This window comes from Pseudorasbora parva, chromosome 19, assembly GCF_024679245.1.
Source record: "Pseudorasbora parva isolate DD20220531a chromosome 19, ASM2467924v1, whole genome shotgun sequence".
In the NCBI taxonomy this organism is placed as follows: Eukaryota; Metazoa; Chordata; class Actinopteri; order Cypriniformes; family Gobionidae; genus Pseudorasbora; species Pseudorasbora parva.
In genome coordinates this window covers 41,894,254-41,915,092 of record NC_090190.1, presented here as the reverse complement: position 1 = coordinate 41,915,092, position 20,839 = coordinate 41,894,254, and the positions used below count along the sequence as shown (strand labels likewise).

The window sequence follows — 20,839 nt, the reverse complement described above, 5'->3', positions numbered from 1 at the left end:
GCGCTGGAGCAGCACCAGATGTTTCCGTACTACACCTGCTACTACCCGCCCTACACACACACTAAGGTACGAGAGTCTTTGTTCTGGCTTCAGCTCCGTCTCTCTCTGGTGATGATGATGGACACCGATACGAGCTGACAGTTGTCAAGTCACATTTATTGCTGTGGCGCTTTACACAATACAGATTATTTCAATAACCGGAGATTATTTAATTATGAGGACGGTAATCAGACGACAGTGTCAGCTATTGGTATTTTTTGAATGTTCTGTGAGTGTTTTAAAAGTGACTTGCAACAATTAAAATAAACATCAGCTGAATGTTTTGTGGACGTTCTTAAAGAGCAGATAAAGTGTATTAATGTAACCGGAAGAGCATTTGTTCGTAACTCTGAGAGAACCTTCTGCGAGTTGAGTTCAATAACAGTGCCAGAGTTGTGAAGTTCATCAATTATGAATTGAATTTGAGCTGTAGAGATGTAGAGCAGCGCTTCAGAAGACCGTAGTGTCGTTAGTCATGTTCTGTCCTCATCTGATAGTGTCAGCGCAGTAACATCAATAATATCAGTGAATATTAAGAGTCTTTAAGCTCTAACTGAGCAAGGGAAAAGCAAAAGTGTGTGTGTGTGTGTGTGGGTGTGTGTGTGTGTGTGTGTGTGGGCATGTTTTTGTGACATATGAGGACACAAATGTGTATAATGCCATGGGTATGACACAGGTATTACAGGAGAGGGTGAAATATGAGGACATTACCCATGGCCCCACTTTACAAAAGGCTTATAAATCACACAGGAGGAGTTTTTATGAGAAAGTAAAAATGCAGAATGTTTCCTGTGATGGGTAGGTTTAGGGGCTGTGTGTGTGTGTGTGTGTGTGTGTGTGTGTGTGTGTGTGTGTGTGTGTGTGTGTGTGTGTGTGTGTGTGTGTGTGTGTGTGTGTGTGTGTGTGTGTGTGATGGGTAGGTTTAGGGGTAGGGGCAGTGTAAGGGGATAGGATGTACAGTTTGAACAGTATGAAATCTATTACGCCTATGGAGAGTCCCTATAAAACATGGAAACGCAACATGGGTGTGTGTGTGTGTGTGTGTGTGTGTGTGTGTGTGTGTGTGTGTGTGTGTGTGTGTGTGTGTGTGTGTGTGTGTGTGTGTGTGTTTGGGATCTATATGACCTCACTCGATTTTTCCTTCATTAGAAAACATGGTTCCTTTTAACTCCGTTGCATAAAGTTTTGTGACTTTTTCTACATAATCAATCCACACACACACACACACACACACACACACACACACACACACACACACACACACACACACACACACACACACACACACACACACACACACACACACACACACACACACACACACACACACACACACTGCCCCTAAACCTACCCATCACAGGAAACATTCTGCATTTTTACTTTCTCATAAAAACATCATTTAGTGTGTTTTTAAGGCCATTTGAATTATGAGGACATTTGATATGTCCTCATAAACCACATTTATAGAGTAATACCAGTGTAATACCCATCTAGTTATACATATTTGTGTCCAAATAAACCACATAAACAGGCTCACACACACACACACACACACACACACACACACACACACACACACACACACACACACACACACACACACACACACACACACACACACACACTGCCCCTAAACCTACCCATCACAGGAATCATTCTGCACTTTTACTTTCTCAAGCCTTTTGAAAGGTGGCGACCGCTGGCTGGTGATCTCAGGTTTTACTCTCCTTATGGGCACATTTGGTCCCCACAATGTAATATAAACAAGGGCACACACAAACACACACACACGCACGCACATGTCGTGTTTCCATGTTTTATGGGGACTTTCCATAGGCGTAATGGATTTCATACTGTACACACAGGACATCCTATCCCCCTACACTGCCCCTGCCCTTAAACCTACCCATCACACACACACACACACACACACACACACACACACACACACACACACACACACACACACACACACACACACACACACACACACACACACACACACACACACAGCCCCTAAATCTACCAATCACAGGAAACATTCTGCATTTTTACTTTCTCAAAAAAACTCCTTCTGTGTGATTTATAAGATGTTTTCCTCATGGGGACCTAAAAATGTCCCCACAAGGACAAGGATTTCGGATATTGCCATCTTTGTGGGGACATTTTGTCCCCATAACGTAGGGATTACCAGGTCGCGCACACACACACACACACACACGCACACACACACACACACACACACACACACACACACACACACACACACACACACACACACACACACATGTCGTGTTTCCATGTTTTATGGGGACTCTCCATAGGCGTAATGGATTTCATACTGTACAAACTGTACATCCTATCCCCTTACACTGCCCCTGCCCCTAAACCTACCCATCACACACACACACACACACACACACAGCTCCTAAACCTACCCATCACAGGAAACATTCTGCATTTTTACTTTCTCAAAAAAACTCCTTCTGTGTGATTTATAAGATGTTTTCCTCATGGGGACCTAAAAATGTCCCCACAAGGACAAGGATTTCGGATATTGCCCCCCCTTTTGTGGGGACATTTTGTCCCCATAACGTAGGGATTACCAGGTCACACACACACACATACACACACACACACACATAATAACCTATTACCTCTTTGAAGGTGTATTTTATACCAATATACATTAATATATACACTATTGTTCAAAAGTTTTGGGGTAAGAAATTAATACCTAAATTTAATTTGAGCAAAGAAGCATTAAATTAATAAAAAGTGACATTTATAATGTTACAAAAGATTTCAAATAAATGCTGTTCTTTTGAACTTTATATTCATCCAAGAATCCTGAGAAATAAAAGTGTATCACAGTTTCTGTCCAACACTGATAATAATCATAAGTGTGTGTTGAGCTCAGATCCTCATCTGAGAATGATCAGTGAAGGATCAGAGACTCTGAAGACTGGAGTAATGATGATAAACTCACTATAGGAATAAATCACACTTTGCTATATATTCACAGAGAGAACAGATGAGTTACACTGGAGGTTACTGAGAGATTAGCGCAGAGAAACGATCTGAACGTCCACAGCCTCACACACACGAGCGTCGTCTCACACGGCACATCTGCTGGAGGTTTATAGGTCCTGATTAACAACACACAGATGTGCAGTATTTCATACGTGTATCATTAACACAACAACAAATTCAGCACACACACACCCTCCAGACACAGAAATATTCAGAGCATGAAGATACATGCATTGTGTGTGTGTGTGTGTGTGTGTGTGTGTGTGTGTGTGTGTGTGTGTGTGTGTGTGTGTGTGTGTGTGTGTGTGTGTGTGTGTGTGTGTGTGTGTGCGAGTGAGAGAGAGAGAGAGAGATAGTGTGTGTGCGAGCGCGAGTGAGAAAAAGGAGAGAGAGTGTATTTGAGTGTGTGTGTGTGTGTGAGTGAGAGAGAGAGAGAGATAGAGAGTGTGTGTGTGTGTGTGTGTGATGCCATATGCCACCAGCACAGATGTATAACACTGTAAATCACTGGTGACCACACACACACACACTCTCTCTCACACACACAGACACTCATTCTCACACAAGTATAAAATATAATAAATTATCTGAATAATAAACTGACATAATAATTAGGAGAATTTTATAAGACACTTACTCACAATATTTTAGAGCTTGGCATAACTAGAAAAAACATCATAAAATGGTTAAAAATGTAATAATAGATTTTATTAAATTATATTCTGCCTCTTTTTTTCAAACTGCCTCCGCTTTTCCAGAATGTTCTTCAAAGAAAAACAAACAAATATTTTTTTTAAAATAAAGAAAAACAAACAAATATAAAAAAATATTTTGAGTAGTTTTTCTCATTTTAATGCTCGTTTTGTCTGAACTCTACAGGGGCCGAGGGTAAAATCATCTTACTGTACCAGTTAATAAATCACGATAGTTGTGTTTTCTGAAATGTTGTTTAAATACGCAAATGAGTGATTATTTAAATGTATGCAAATTAGCTGTCTAATTTAATATGCTCTCATTTGCATATATTTCCAGAACAGAATCTAAGGTTCAAAATTCCTGTTTGATTTTATTGACATACAATATTCAGAGATTTCTACAGAGGGGATCCCGGTCACTGTTTAAATCAGACAATACTGCCGACAGATAGAAAAATATATACGTCCCGCCATGTTTTAATATTAAAATGTTCTAAATGTTCTAACAGATGCGGACAGTAGTGAAGTATTTTTATATAAGGTAACACTTTATTTTGATAGTCCACTTTAGACATTCTACTAACTATAAGTAACTTTGCAACTACATGTCAGCTAACTCTCATTAGAGTATTAGCAGACTGTCAGTAGACTGGTAGGTTACGGTTGTGGTTACGGTTAGGCGTTAGGGTTCGGGTTAGTAGAATAAGTTGAATTGTAGTTGCCAATTTACTTATAGTCAGTCGAATGTGTGTTGGGGGACCGACAACATAAAGTTTTTGTAAATATTAACCAGACTGTCTACTAATACTCTAATGACAGTTAGCTGACATGTAGTTGCAAAGTTACTTATAGTTAGTATATGTCTAAAGTGGACTATCAAAATAAAGTGTTACCTTATATATATATATATATATATACATTATAAAATACATTAAATTAGTATTTTGTCTAAGTTAGTGTTTTTTTGTTGTTGTTTGAGATCTTTTGAAGCATCTTGTTTTTGCAATAATACCATTAATACCATATGCTGCCACTGAAAAAAATATTAGTTTTAGAAAAATAAATTAATTTAATGAATTACCTGTGTGTGTGTGTGTGTGTGTGTGTGTGTGTGTGTGTGTGTGTGTGTGTGTGTGTGTGTGTGTGTGTGTGTGTGTGTGTGTGTGTGTGTGTGTGTGTGTGTGTGTGTGTGTGTGTAGAAGAGACTTCTCTCAACAACGCATCAAATCTCACAAAATTTGTTAAATTTCAGTGTGCCAATAAAACATTATTGAGTTGAAATACACATTGTTTCAAATCTTTAACGAATTTGCTTTAAATACGCATTTCTGTTGATGATAAACTAATCAGCATAATTAATACATCAGAGCAGAAATCAGACATAAGAAACATTTCAGATGGACAGACGGCGTTGAGATGAATGTGTTTTGTAGTCCAGAGGCAGTTAATGATGAAATAGAGGTGTGTGTGTGTGTGTGCGTGTGCGTGTGCGTGTGCGTGTGCGTGTGCGTGTGCGTGTGCGTGTGCGTGCGTGCGTGTGCGTGTGCGTGTGTGTGTGTGAGATTGCCGCTGTTGCCTTGACCTGCACAGATTGAGAGGTGACCCAGACCTCTGCAGTGGAGACACAGAGAACCAATTCAATCTCCTGTGAGTGTGTGTGTTTGTGTGTGTGTGTGTTTGTGCTTTTAATGGCTATTACGTCTCTCTCTCTCTCTCTCTCTCTCTCTCTCTCTCTCTCTCTCTCTCTCTCTCTCTCTCTCTCTCTCTCTCTCTCTCTCTCTCTCTCTCTCTCTCTCTCTGTGTGTGTGTGTGTGTGGTGAGCTCAGGGCTCAAATGAATGTCAACATTTATAGATTCAATCAAAATCCTCTCCATATTCAGAGTAAATCATAATGGATAAAGCTGAATGTGTGTGTGTGTGTGTGTGTGTCATCCACCTCTACAACCTAAAGCTATATTTTGTAGAAGAACCTCCTCTTGGGGACATTTGAGGACATCCTTTAATGGAAAATCAATTTATACATGCCTTTCCCCCCAAAAAACACAAACAGATTCCTTAAGGGAGCAAATATAGCTCCGTCTGTGGTCATTATAACTCGCTCTGGAGTGCTTTAGCTCCGCTCACAGCGCTGCTCCTCAAAGGATTTTTCCCATCCATCCATATTTATAAATCTAAGTCTTCGTTAAATCTTCGTTATAATCCATTAACCGAATCAACCAGCTGCGAGCTGAAATAACTACATGCAAATAATACATAATCAAATAAAAAATGGTGGAGGAATATAAAACTACTCATTTTAAATATGTTGAATATACAGTATATTCATCAAATAACATGAATATATCATTCCCGATCCGACATAACATTACGACCAGGTGAAGTGAATAACACTGATGATCTCTTCATCACCTGTTAGTGGGTGGGATATATTAGGCAGCAAGTGAACATTTTGTCCTCAGAGTTTATGCGTTAGAAGCAGGAAAAATGGGCAAGCGTAAGGATTTGAGCGAGTTTGGCCAGATTGTGACGGCTAGACGACTGGGTCAGAGCATCTCCAAAACTGCAGCTCTTGTGGGCTGTTCCCGGTCTGCAGTGGTCAGTATCTATCAAAAGTGCTCCAAGGAAGGACCAGTGGAGAACCGGCCACAGGGTCATGGGCGGCCAAGGCTCATTGATGACCGTGGGGAGCGAAGGCTGGCCCGTGGAGTCCGATCAAACAGACGAGCTACTGGAGCTCAAACTGCTCCAGAAGGAGCAAAGAGAGATTGACTCACAGTGCGGGGAGTGGGCGGAGCTAAAGAGTGCTTTTGACTCTTATTGGTGGAATTTTCTGTCAGCATCATGGGTAATGTAGTTTTTGACACATTCTGCTGTTAAAAGAGATTACTTTAAGAATAAGTTGAAGTGGGCTGATATTAATACTAATATTTTAGTATTGAAAATCCACTAAAAAAAGTGATGTAAAAAAACATTCTCACTCAGAAATTGCTAGTAAATTAAACAATTACAATGACTCAGCAAGTAGCACGTTGAATTACTGAAAAAATTAATTTGTGTTTTTCTTTAAAATGCAATTATCCAGTAATGTTTTAGTTATAACTTTTGAAAAATTGTTCTTTTTTTTACAGTATGAGGGTCATTAAGCCTGCTTATTCTGGATCCGAGAGTATGAGTTTTAGTGCCATTTAACTCTCTTAACTTAATTTTGAATGCATTTTAACTCCTACACTGATGCTGGGACATTGACAGTCGTTTAAGAATGGCATATTGGGACTCTCAAAACTGAACTGAATAGAAAGAAGACACACACACACACACATTTGTTTTTGTGACATATGGGGACATAGGCGTAATGGTTTTTATACTGTATAACCGTATTTTCTATCCCCTTACACTGCCCCTACCCCTAAACCTACCTATCACACACACACACACACACACACACACACACACACACACACACACACACACACACACACTGCCCCTAAACCTACCCATCGCAGGAAACCTTTATATAGAAACCTTATAAGCCTTTTGTAAAGTGGGGCCATGGGTAATGTCCTCATATTTCACCCTCTCCTGTAATACCTGTGTCACACCCATGGCATTATACACATTTGAGTCCTCATATGTCACAAAAACATGCATCTCCCCAACACACACAGACACACACACACACACCAACAGGAGCAGAAGTGAATTAAATGTTCAGTATTTGTCAAGTTGTGTAACTCGTTTCAGAGATCGGACAATGTGTGTAGATGGAAGGATTTTTGTGTTACTGTAGTTGCTGTGTTTGATTAAAGTACAAGGAAAACAGACATTTTATACATTTAAAATATATATTACACAAACGACCGATATTGATTTTTAATAACCAATACCAATGAATTATTTGCATGTTTATGTGCATGATAACCGATATATAGAACTGATATTTATCTGTGAATCCGACATTACAAAACCATAACCCGGTTATGGGGGAAATGTCTGTAAAGCTGATTGTTGGCCGCTCTCTCATGTTTATTCTCTCTCTCTGTGTGTGTGTGTGTGTGTGTGTGTGTGTGTGTGTGTGTGTGTGTGTGTGTGTGTGTGTGTGTGTGTGTGTGTGTGTGTGTGTGTGTGTGTGTGTGTGTGTGTGTGTGTGTATTTTGGGTAGGTTTAGGGGCAGAGGCAGTGTAGGGGATAGAAAATATGGTTTGTACAGTATTACGCCTATGGAGAGTCCCCACAAAGATAGTGAACCAGACGTGTGTGTGTGTGCTGAGTAACGGTTCGATCCTTCACTGCCTCATTGTGTAAAACTCTTGACCTTTAAATGAAGCTCATCGGATGGGTGGGACACACACATTCCTTCAGACAGACACAGCCAAGAGAGAGAGCAGGGGATCGTGGGAGAGAGACAGAGGGCTGGGGTTAGGAAGTGTGTGTCCGTCTGGATCCACACATCAGGGTGTGTGTTAGTGTGTCAGTGGTTTGGTCTGATGCTCATATATAGATAGAAACTCATACTGCAGCAATAAAAACTTGCAAATCTGTCTGATTTTACACACAAACACACACACACACACACACACTCTTATACTCATACTCACTCGGACACACACACACACAGACAAATGCATATACACACACACACACACACACACACACACACACACACACACACACACACACACACACACACAGACAAACGCATACACACACACACACACACACACACACACACACACACACACACACAGATAAATGCATATACATACACACACATAAATACACACACACTCTAACACTCAATCATTCACTCCCACACTCATACTCACTCGGATGCACACACACACTCTCTCTTACATACACACACACACAGAGACAAACACACACACACACACACTCAATAACACACACACACACACACACTCTCTCTTACATACACACGCAGATACACACATACTCACTCGGACACACGCACATAGAGAAACGAATACACACACACACATAGATAAAAGCATTTATATACATACATATATACACTCACCTACACACACTCTCTAACACTCAATCACACACACATACACTCATACTTACTCGGACATACTTACTCTCTCTCTTACATACACACACGCATACACACACACAGACAGACACATACACACACACTCACCTACACACTCTCACACTCCATCATTCACACGCACATACACTGATACTCACTCTTACACACACACAATCACACTCTCTCTCTCTCTCTCTCTCTCTCTCTCTTTCACACATACACATAAACATACTCACACTCAATCACACACACACACACTCTCTCACACACTCTCTCGCTCTCTCTTTCACATACACACACACACACACACACACACACACTCACTTAATCACACACACACACACTCTCTCTCTCTCTCTCACACACACACACACACACACACACACACTGCTCTTTGATCAGAAACACTCTTAATGATTTAACATGTAAAATATTGTCACGTTATTGGCCTCCGCCCTTTGCGCCGGTGCAGTAATTCTCAGATGTAATATCCGCATTATTAGATGCTCCATGAACTCGACTGGATATCCAGATAAAGGAGCAAAGATGTTAATATGCCTGATTATTGTGGGAGGAGCTCTGTATATTTTATCTTCAGAGCATCCAGGTTAACCACGCCCCCCATCTGTGTCTTATAGCCATATACCCCGCCCCCTTATCCGATGGCCCCGCCCAGTCCAGGAAGCAGCAGCTGCAGTCAGAGTGCAGTGGAGCAGCTCAGCAGAACCAACCTGTATATACGAGGACTTCCCCCTGGAACGACAGACCAGGACCTCATCAAACTCTGCCAACCGTGAGTGAACACACACACACACACACACACACACACACACACACACACACACACAGTATGTTTTTAATGAGATCCCTCATGAGGACAGTCTGTGTGTTTAGAGCTTGAACATGTTTACACACTCTTCCACACTCTCTCACAGACACACACACAAACCAAAACACACACTCTATCACACACTCACATGACATACACACATTCTCACACTCACACACATGTACTCTCTCACAGACATACACACACACGCACTCTCTCTCACACACACACATACACACACACACTCAAACACATTCACATACACACACTCTATCTCACTTTCATACACATACACACACAAACACACTTACACACCAATCTCTTACACACACACTTTCTCTAGCTCGCTCTCACACATATACATTCACTCACTCTTAAAAACACACACACACACACACTCTATTTCTCTCTCTCTATCTCTCTCTCTCACACACACACACACACACACACACACACACTCTCTCACTCTCTATCTCTCACACTCAGACACACACACACACACACACTCAGACACACACACACACACACACACACACACACACACACACTACTGTTAATGGTGTTTCCAGTGCTGTGGGAAACGGCACAATTATCCCTGCAGGAGAAAAGATGACAGCCTAAGACAGACTGACACTGTTGAGTTATTTATACACACACACACATGCTGAGTTCACACTCACATTCAGACTGAACTACACAAACTATACCGCACAACATTTAGTGTCTATGCAACAAGATTCAGACTTGAACAGGATAAAAAGCAAAAAACAGTCACTGCAGCTGAAGATATGATCACTAAAAACGAGCTCCTGACGGTTTGGGGTGAAGGAAACCTTTATTAACACCATAAACGATTTCAAATGAGACATAAAATGTTACAAAAGTTGCTTTAAGTGTCTGCTAAATGTATAAAAGTGCTGGATGAATGTGCAAATAAAACTGAAAAAGAACTGCAGCTACACAAACAAACCCTGATCTGTGTACACTATATAAAATTCTCATGATGTTCCTGGATTGATGTTTTATTAATGTTCATCGTTTATATCCTCACAGATATGGGAAAATCATGTCTACTAAGGCCATCATGGACAAGAACACAAACCAGTGCAAGGGTAAACAACTGTTTTTATATTTTATTATTTTGTAATATGTCTGCCAATCCCATGGACGAGTCTGGGTTTGGCGTTGCCAGGAGAACGGGACTTGCCTGACTGCATTGTGCCAAGTGTAAAGTTTGGTGGAGGGGGGGTTATGGGCAGAGATGGGGACTCGAGTTTGAGACTCGGACTCGAGTGCGACTTAAGTCGCACACACAGTGACTTCAGACTCGACTTGAGACTCCGTCCTCGAAAGACTTCAGACTCGACTCCGAATCGAGCTGTGGGACTCGTGAACAATGTTTATTTTTAGTAGGGCAGTCAAAATTAACGCGCTAAAAACGTGTTAACGCAACTTCATTTTAACGGCACTAATTTTATTAACGCAGTGCGCATTTTCTGTTAGATCTGTGGCCCATAGTTGAGATCAGCCCAAGACGTAGGCTAGTACAGCAGTAGCAAACATTAAAAGGGGAAGAAAAGGGTTAACAATAACATTACTCTGAAACAAGAGTACTCATTAATGGTATTCATATGTGAAAATAGTTATTTTTGCATTTTTCAGAGCGATTTCTGTCTTCCGGTTTGAAAAGCTTAGTCGGAGCAACGTCACAAATGCTGACGTAGGCGCGGCCTTTTCGGCCCAAGTATGGGCTGCTGGGCACATGCTGACGTCGACCGCTCTGAGCGATTCTCGATGTATATTCATGACATAAAGCTCATTTCGTCCAATCCCTGCGCTGTAGTATGCATACAAGATAATTTAGTTAATATGCATGAGACAGTCCCTTCTGTCAGGCTCGTCTTCCATCATTATTGTAGAGATATGGTGGGGAAGTTTTGGAAGCAGCGTGCGGAAAAGTCACGGAGGAAAGCTGGGTGTTGTGCTGATACGAAATAACGTAAAGGGCGCCGAGGGAGCTGTAACCGGCGCCGTCTGTGGAAGCCTTTGCTACAAAGGCTCGGTAAAGTAAAATTCACCTGAGGAATCGCACGCCGAACCTGCAAACGTTGACTATCTATGTCAGGAGTGCAAAATAACCAATCTGTAATCTGTAGGCTAATGAACAAAAGCCACGTCCTCTCCGTTTTATTTGTCGTCACAGCTATGCACTAACTAGATTTAGCTGCCGAGTGATAGACAGCGCGGATCGTCACGGCAACCCAGCGCGCGTCGCTCTGCTTCAGATGCGCGGTCGAGACCATGAAGCCTCCAACCCCTTCGCTTTTACCCCGATCTAGAATTACACATCTCTGTCGCATCGCATGTTGGGTGGTTCACGTTCTCTTATCACGTCAGCGCGTTGTTCATCTTGCCAAACAGCGTGCATATTTGGACAAATATAGTTTTATCACGTTTGCAAAATATTTTGTCATGCAGAATAACATTTATTTTCATTTCTCACTGAATTATGCTGGTTTGAAGAGCTGAATGATTTGCGATCTCTGCTGCACGCCACTCATAGCTCTCTCATTCGCTGTACTCATCCCTCATTTAATGTCACTGTGGTAAACAATGCCAACGTGAACCAAGAACATGTCTCAGAACCGCTGTAAACTGCTGCCTTTGGTATCGCTAATCTTAATGCACCTACTGACACTCCCCTATTTATGCAAACCATTCCCTCTTTCCACACAATACCATCCCACCTTTTCACAGTCGACCACTCCCCTTTTAACAAGCTTTTTCAAATCGAAGGTGTGAAAAAACACCGCTGCAGCAGGGGGTTTCATGACCCTTTAAAGGTAAAGCATTCTTGGTGTTTTTGTCATGTTGCAATAGCCTGTTTACAGTTATATAACAAAATCAAAGCTGATACGGTATGTTAATAGAGATAGGTGTCAAAATAACACATTACATGCTTTGAATTCCTTATATAGCTTTGCAGTGTTCTACACAGCCTGGATGGGCCGCCGTATGTGATGCTACGCTTAAGAGACTTATTATAATAAAGAGACTTGAGACTTGACTTGGACTCGAGCCCAGAGACATGTGAGCATCTATGGTTATGGGTGGGTTTTTTTTTCACGGATTGGGTTTGGCCTCTTAGTTCCAGTGAAAGGAACTCTTAATGCTTCAGCAAGACGTTTTGGACAATTTCATGCTCCCAACTTTGTGGGAACAGTTTGGGGACGGCCCCTTCCTGTCCCAGCATGACTGCGCTCCAGTGCACAAAGCGTCGGTCCATAAAGACATGGATGAGGAGTTTGGTGTGGAGGAACTTGACTGTCCTGCACAGAGTCCTGAGCTCAACCCGATAGAACAGCTTTGGGGATGAATTAGAGCGGAGACTGAGAGCCAGGCCTTCTCGTCCAACATCAGTGCCTGACCTCACAAATGAGCTTCTAGAAGAGTGGGCAAAAATCCCCATAAACACACTCCTAAACCTTGAGGAAAGCCTTCCCAGAAGAGCTGGAGCTGTTAGAGAGGGTGGGCCGACTCCAGATTAAACCCGACGGATTAACAAAGGGACGGCAGTAAAGCTCATGAGCATGGAAAGGCAGGCGACCCAGAACTTTTGGAAATGTGTATATTTCGTTTTTATGCGCCAATAATGTGATTATTTCCAATAGTAGGGACGTAAACGCTGTTAGATGTTTATTTGGTGCAGATACGGATATTGATATGAAATTCTGATGTCAGTGAGGTCTTTATAAAACAGTACAGCAGAAACTGGCATAACATGCATATCAATATCAATATCTGCCAATAATACGTCTTAGTAAGATGATATGTAAATGCTTAGTTTTATGATCTGTAGTTAATAATCCAATGCAATACAATAATGATTGAGAGATGAAGGAATAAACCTGATGATCATATTTGATACTCGTGATTTTTCTAATAAATGATGATGGATAATCAAGTAAAGCTGCCTCAGTCCAGCTGAAATATCATTAACAGAGTTATTCGTGATAAATCAGAGCAGATTAAACAGCAGAAAGACATTTGTACAATTAAGACTTTTACTGGATAAACTATCAATCAGTTTTCATAATTTACAGGCCTTCGCATATCAAATATCTTCTATAACTCCTAAAACTTTCCACCCATGGTTTTATTTCCCAGTGTGTCCGTGAGGAAGGATTTGAGGATTTGATGTGTGAAGAGGGTCTTATAACCTATTTCCTCTCTAATTAAACCTTCATCTCTCCTGGATAACAGGCCGACGCTGATGGCTTTAATCCAGAAACTGTGTGTGTGTGTGTGTGTGTGTGTGTGTGTGTGTGTGTGTGTGTGAAAGAGAGAATGTGTGAGTGTTTGTGAGAATGTATGTGTGTGTGTGTGTGTGTACACATTTAATCTGCCATGAAATTTTAATTAACACCAGTGTGACCCTTATCTGCTGATACAGCCCTGAAAATGAAGGTGTGAAGGAAAATAAAGGACGAGTGAGGGATTTTAGGGAAAGAGCGGCCGCTCATAAATATCTCATAACTCATTAATCAGGTCTGCGGGTTTCCTCGCGGCTGGCCGGTGGATGAGGTTAGGGAAAATGGGGAACACAAAGTGAGGTCGGAGCAGAAAACGCAGGGATATTGCCGAGGAGACGAGCGTGCGAAAGGTTTAATGTGAGGGGATTTCTGCGGGTCTTCAGGTGTTTCTCGATCACCGTCTGGGTTAAGGTGGTTACACGATTAAAAGGGTGTTTCGTTGGGGAAAAATGGGTTTTGGTTGCCTGACGTGGTCATACTCAGCTCTAGTCAGAATATGAGTCTGATGCTCGATTGGGCTGTGATTATGGGGCGTGTTTTAACCCAACCAGGAAAGACCTTGACTGGTTAGACCGACAACCAATCAGAGCAGCGGAGCGACGCATAACGTTAGTTGCCAAACGTCAACAGAACCAAACTGCACTGTGTTGCCAAGTCTGCGGTTTTCCTGCCGGTTGTTTTCCATGTCCGCGGGTTGAAGCGACCTCGATTATGTGATATATAGACCCAGGAATGCCAATTTTAGCAGCAACCTTGCCAAAATAACACACGTTTTACCCCCAAACACCATTTTTTTCCAGAGAACCCCCCGAGAAGCTATTGTGCTTGTTTTGGGCTAGTAGTTGGTGGGGTTTGTTGTAAAAAGATGAGTGTAAATGATCCTTGCCGGTGTTGTAAAAAAATATAAAATTTAAGGATACACAGAGTTTACCAACATGATTATCATTTCAGAGAGAAATATTGAAGGTGATGCAGATACGGACAAGCTCTCCGTTTAGGATTAGAACATATTCAACACAAGCACCTTTGATGGCGTGATGATTACGGTACTGTTGATCATCTGTCCGTCATCGTCTAAAGCCCGCCCTGATGATCTCATTGGTCAGTTTCTGTTGATCATCTGTCCGTCATCGTCTAAAGCCCGCCCTGATGATCTCATTGGTCAGTTTCTGTTGATCATCTGTCCGTCATCGTCTAAAGCCCGCCCTGATGATCTCATTGGTCAGTTTCTGTTGATCATCTGTCCGTCATCGTCTAAAGCCCGCCCTGATGATCTCATTGGTCAGTTTCTGTTGATCATCTGTCCGTCATCGGCTAACGCCCGCCCTGATGATCTCATTGGTCAGTTTCTGTTGATCATCTGTCCGTCATCGTCTAAAGCCCGCCCTGATGATCTCATTGGTCAGTTTCTGTTGATCATCTGTCCATCATCGGCTAAAGCCCGCCCTGATGATCTCATTGGTCAGTTTCTGTTGATCATCTGTCCGTCATCGGCTAACGCCCGCCCTGATGATCTCATTGGTCAGTTTCTGTTGATCATCTGTCCGTCATCGTCTAAAGCCCGCCCTGATAATCTCATTGGTCCGTTTCTGTTGATCATCTGTCCGTCATCGTCTAAAGCCCGCCCTGATGATCTCATTGGTCAGTTTCTGTTCAGGCATAATTACTCCTCTATAGATCAAGTCCAGACCGAACCTGAGCTCAGATGTTGCTGAGTTCGGCTGGCATCCGGGCTAGGGTTTTGGTTTTCCTGAAGTGCTTTTAGACATGATCGGCTCAAGCATCAGGGACGGATTCAGGAAACATTCTTTACATTAAAATTCTTCTTAACAAACAGTCGAGGCTGAGGGACTGTGAGAGAACGGCACGAGGCCGGTGGTGAGATAGATAATGAGCACCAGCTGCACACCCACCGGTCTCTTCCTCCTTCTTCCCAAAACAACAAACTTTGTTACATTAGTGCCGAAACCTGGGAGGAAGGAGGAACATGACTAAACATCGCGAGCTGGAGCGATGGAAGACCGGTGGGATGGAGGGATCTTTTTCTTTTTTCCAGTCCAAATATCTAAATATTCTTAAATCAAGATGTATTTACTAGATCAGTAAAATGGCATACGATATTTTGCTTGTTTTCTGGGGGGAATCTAAATGAAGTGAGTTTTTGCTTTAAACAAGCAAAATGATCTGCCAACCGGGTGAGAAAAATAAACTTATTTCTGTTTGGGACGGAGACAAGAAGCAAGATTATTTTTCTCACCCCATTGGCAGATCATTTTGCCTGTTTTAAGCAAAAACTCACTTCATTTAGATTTTATTTTTAAGAAAACAAGGGAAAATATCTTATGTCATTTTACTGATCTAGTAAATGCATCTTGATTTAAGAATTATCAGATATTTAGACTAGAAACAAGACATTTTTTGCAGTGAGCCTCTCTGCTGGTGGGCGACCGAGTGGAAGTGTGTTTGGGAACTGGACCAAGTTTTTTTTTCTGTCTCTCCTCGTCTCTGTCTTTATCCTTAGGTGCCGTGGCCATTGTGATTGGTCCTCCTGGAAGGGTGTTTGGGGGGTAGAGCGTAGTCTCAGGAGTGGCAAGCTGTCGATAATTAGCAATATGAGCGCCGTATGCTCACCGCACTGGTCTCGTATCTCACGGAGGAGCTCGGATGCTGGCAGAGGTGGACAAATTACACAACTTCATTACTTGAGTAAAAGTAAAAGTACTACTGGGCAAATATTACTCCGTTACAAGTGAAAGTTGTAAAAACAGATTTTTACTAGAGTAAAAGTAGAAAAGTATTTGTTTTCAAAAGTACTTAAGTATTAAAGTAAATATCCTTCTTTATGTCAATGCACTATTGTATTATTAATGTATAAATGCACATTATGCCATCATGGTTTAAGCCAGTCAGTGACGCTCCATCTGACACACTAGCAGACGACTAACTTAAACTCATTTAAATACTTGTAGAAAAGTTACTGCTGAAAAGAAAAAAGAAAGAAAAGCTGCTGTCACTTTAAGGCCGAATGCACGGATCAAATACACTGATACACATCTGATATTCTCACACTGTTCACCTTCACTTAAGACATAATCAACTTTGTTTATGTGAATACTCCACAAAATGAGCATTTGGACATCCGTCTTCTTCCATTTTGCTCTAAACTATAAATCAGTGTTTAATAAATGCTGTGAAATCATTGAACTTCACGAGACTCTACAAGAGTGGTTCCTGAAAGGCTTTCTGCAAAAACCCAAACACCTTTTAAAGAAGAAAAAAATCATCACTGACTTTCAAAGCTGCGACAGAAACGACTTTCCACTTCAAGGACCTTGATAGAAATGTAGTGGAGTAAAGAGTACGATATTTGTCTTTCAAATGTAGTGAAGTTAAAGTCAGAAGTTTCCAGAAACTATAATACTCCAGTAAAGTACAGATACTCAAAAAGTGTACTTAAGTACAGTACTCAAGTAAATGTGCTCAGGTGATGCTGGTGGAGGACCGAGCGGCAGTGTGTTTGGGAATCGGACCAAGTTTTTTTTCTTTCTTCCTCTCTCGTCTCTGTCCTCCTCATGCTTCAGACTCCTTTTCTCTCGCCTCAGGTGCCTCGGCTGACTTGATTGGTCCCCCTGGTAAGGGGGCGATGGGGGTTTGTGGCAAACAAGTTGAGGCCGAGGGACAGTGAGAACGTGGCGAGATCGATAATGAGCCGCACCGGTCTCATAATCCTCAAATCCTTTCTCACAGACACACTGGGAAATAAAATCACGAGCGGAAAGTTGAGAGACTCTAAGTTTTGAATGCTTAGAGCTCCTAAATGTGAATTTTGTCATTGTTTTGGAACATACAAGCGTTTTCATAACTTTAAGACTGACATTGTCATACTAAAAACAAAAAAACGTCAATTTTGATTTCAGTGGGCCTTTAAGACTCATTGCAGGCGGGAACGGGAGAAGATAATGTATATTTTTTGCAGGAGCGGGACTGAAAAGGTCTCTATAGCTCACATTAGTGTCCTGCTGTGTCTGTAGGTTATGGTTTCGTGGACTTCGACTGTCCGGCGGCAGCGCAGAAAGCCGTTCTGTCTCTAAAGGCCACCGGTGTGCAGGCGCAGATGGCAAAGGTAAGACATCTCCATCCCTTCATCATCCTGTTTAGGCCCCACTTTATATTAGGTGGCCTTAAGTACTATGTACTTACATCAAAAAATAAGTACAATGTACTTACTGTGTTCAAATTGTATTGCAAAACACTTTTGCTGATATTGAGGTGGATATGGGTAGAGTTAGGGACAGGTGTGGTGTGTATGTGTGTGAGTTTAAGGGTTAGGGTTAGGGACAGGTGTGGTGTGTGTGAGTTTAAGAGTAGAGTTAGGGACAGGTGTGGTGTGTGTGAGTTTAAGAGTAGAGTTAGGGACAGGTGTGGTGTGTGTGAGTTTAAGAGTAGAGTTAGGGACAGGTGTGGTGGTGTGTGTCAGTTTAAGGGTAGAGTTAGGGACAGGTGTGGTGTGTGTGAGTTTAAGAGTAGAGTTAGGGACAGGTGTGGTGGTGTGTGTCAGTTTAAGGGTAGAGTTAGGGACAGGTGTGGTGTGTATGTGTGTGAGTTTAAGGGTTAGGGTTAGGGACAGGTGTGGTGTGTGTGAGTTTAAGGGTAGAGTTAGGTGTAAGGGAAGTGCCAACTGTTTAATTACAAATGTAATTCCAGAAATTAATTACGGACATAATTACATTTTTTATTATGTATTTTTTAAAATGTAATGAAGTTTTATCATTACAGTACAATGTGCATTGTAAGTGCATTGCATCAAATGAGTAATTAATATGTCGGTTAGGGATGCACGATATTATCGGCACGACATCGGTATCGGCCGATAAACGCTTAAAATATAAAAATCGGCATCGGCCGATATGAAAACATTATGCCGATATGCCTTGCCGATATGATAACGTGTTGATATGCGCCTGCAATAACTCACGTGTGCAAGGAGTGCTACAGCGATAAGACCATGTCAGCACTGCGGTCATTCTTGAAGTGAAAACAAGAAAATACATTGCATGTACAGTGATTTATATTGACTGTTTTTAAATGCTGCCTTGAATTTCTGAATGCACGTACAGAAGGACGTTACCGTCAGCAGCAAATTTGCCACGTTTTCACAACAAAACGAACCCAAAACAAGCCCAATCGCGTCTCCCCAGTCCCACTCTCTAGCGCGTGCGGCAGCCTCCACAGCAGCAGAAGCTCATCCAGGTCCTAGTGCCCTCCAGCTAGACCGCTATATATTTATACATGTAGTGGGGGCGCTGTTGTTACACTAATACAATGAAAAGTAGAATACACAAATAAATTGAAGTTACTTCTTGTTCTGAATAAACAAATCAGTAATGATGTCATAAATCACAAGCATGACACTTGTAAATTAAATACTTTTATATACAGTGTATTAATCTGTAATAAAATTTTACGAAATGGATGATGAAAAATAATCCAAGGAGCTCTACAATAATTGTAGAATTAAAAGACAGCATCAATGGATGTCATGCCACCCCCACTTCATGTGCACAAACGTTAAATCCAAAAATGCAATATTTAGGTTACAGCTGCATCTGGGGTGAAAAATTACTGACTTTATTATTGTTATTTTCAGAGCTTTTAATATACTCTTATCATAAAAATAACTTTATTAACATTTATTTATCTTCAACAAGAATCCTTTTAGTAAGGATACCTCAGAAATCTGAAACCAGAATGAAAAAAAATAGTTTTTGCTCAAAATGGTGTTGTTTCCAAACAAAGGGAAAAAATAAACATATATCGGCATCGGTATCGGCATCGGCCAAAATGAGCTGAAAAATATCGGCATATCGGATATCGGCAAAAATCCAATATCGTGCATCCCTAATGTCAGTACATAGTAGCTAAGGCCACCTAATATAAAGAAGGTCCCTGTTTTATCTTCTGCACATTCAAACAGACATGATTAGAAGCAGACATTTTTCATGCGCCAACACCAAGGTCATGGGTTTGATTCCCAGGGAATGAGTGAACAATATATTAATGTTCAGTAGTAAATCGAAACTGTTGTCCCGAATCCTGAATCTGGCCCAAATGGCCCCGAAAATTATTATTATGCTGGTACGGCGGTCTTACTGTGAAAGCTAAGAGTTCTGTGGTGAAAATGGTGAATATTAGTGGTAAAATTATAGGAGCTGATCAGAGACACTAGCCTAGAAATCTAGACGCACCCTAGCGGCAGCAAATCGAATCTGCCCGCGAGTGTCGTCTAGCAACTCTCAATACCCTTCTGAGCTGTATTCACCTAACTTTTGCCGGGCCAATCACTTCGTGTATAGAGTCGGAGGGCGGGGCTTAACATAATGACGGCCAAGTTGCGTTTGCGTGCTTCTAGTAAACACAGAAACTGGCGAACGGCGGTCTGTCGAATCAGCTTTGACCGTGACTCTGGAAGACTTGAGTTAAGCTTTTCTCTGAGAAAAGAACAAAGAACGGCACTGAAGTCATTCTGAAGAAGGGAAGATGTGTTCAGAGTTTAGCCGACCGGATACGGCGAAAGTTTAATCTGTCAGCTCCGCTTCACCTTCGTTGCTCTGGTTGGTTGTAGCGCTATCCTATCGCGTGCAGAGGGAGTTTGACAGACAGCCGTTTATCGGCCCCTCAGATTGAGCCGTCAATGGAGAGTTTCCAGACCAAACATCTGGATGTGGGTCGGGCTTGTCAGGCTACAGTCACCCCACTGACTTGTACAATTATCAGGTCATAAGCAAAGCCCAATCCATTTTAACGAATTCCTTCCATCCACCACAGTCTGAATTTAATCTCCTACCCTCCGGATGTAGATTCAGATTTCCTTCTGTT

At 41.7% G+C, this 20,839-nt stretch overlaps 1 protein-coding gene across 3 annotated transcripts in view; it reads left to right on the top strand.

Moving 5' to 3' along the window:
• The window catches only part of LOC137047445 (RNA-binding motif, single-stranded-interacting protein 3-like), a 58,767-nt gene that overhangs the window by 155 nt on the left and 37,773 nt on the right, over positions 1–20,839 (top strand). For all 3 annotated transcript variants that reach the window (XM_067425084.1, XM_067425083.1, XM_067425082.1), the window contains exons 1-4: positions 1–66; positions 9,460–9,614; positions 10,704–10,762; positions 17,995–18,086. The exon at positions 1–66 is cut by the window's left edge and continues 155 nt beyond it. In XM_067425084.1, coding sequence (XP_067281185.1) covers positions 1–66; positions 9,460–9,614; positions 10,704–10,762; positions 17,995–18,086 — 372 coding nt within the window. The remainder of the gene's footprint in view (positions 67–9,459; positions 9,615–10,703; positions 10,763–17,994; positions 18,087–20,839) is intronic.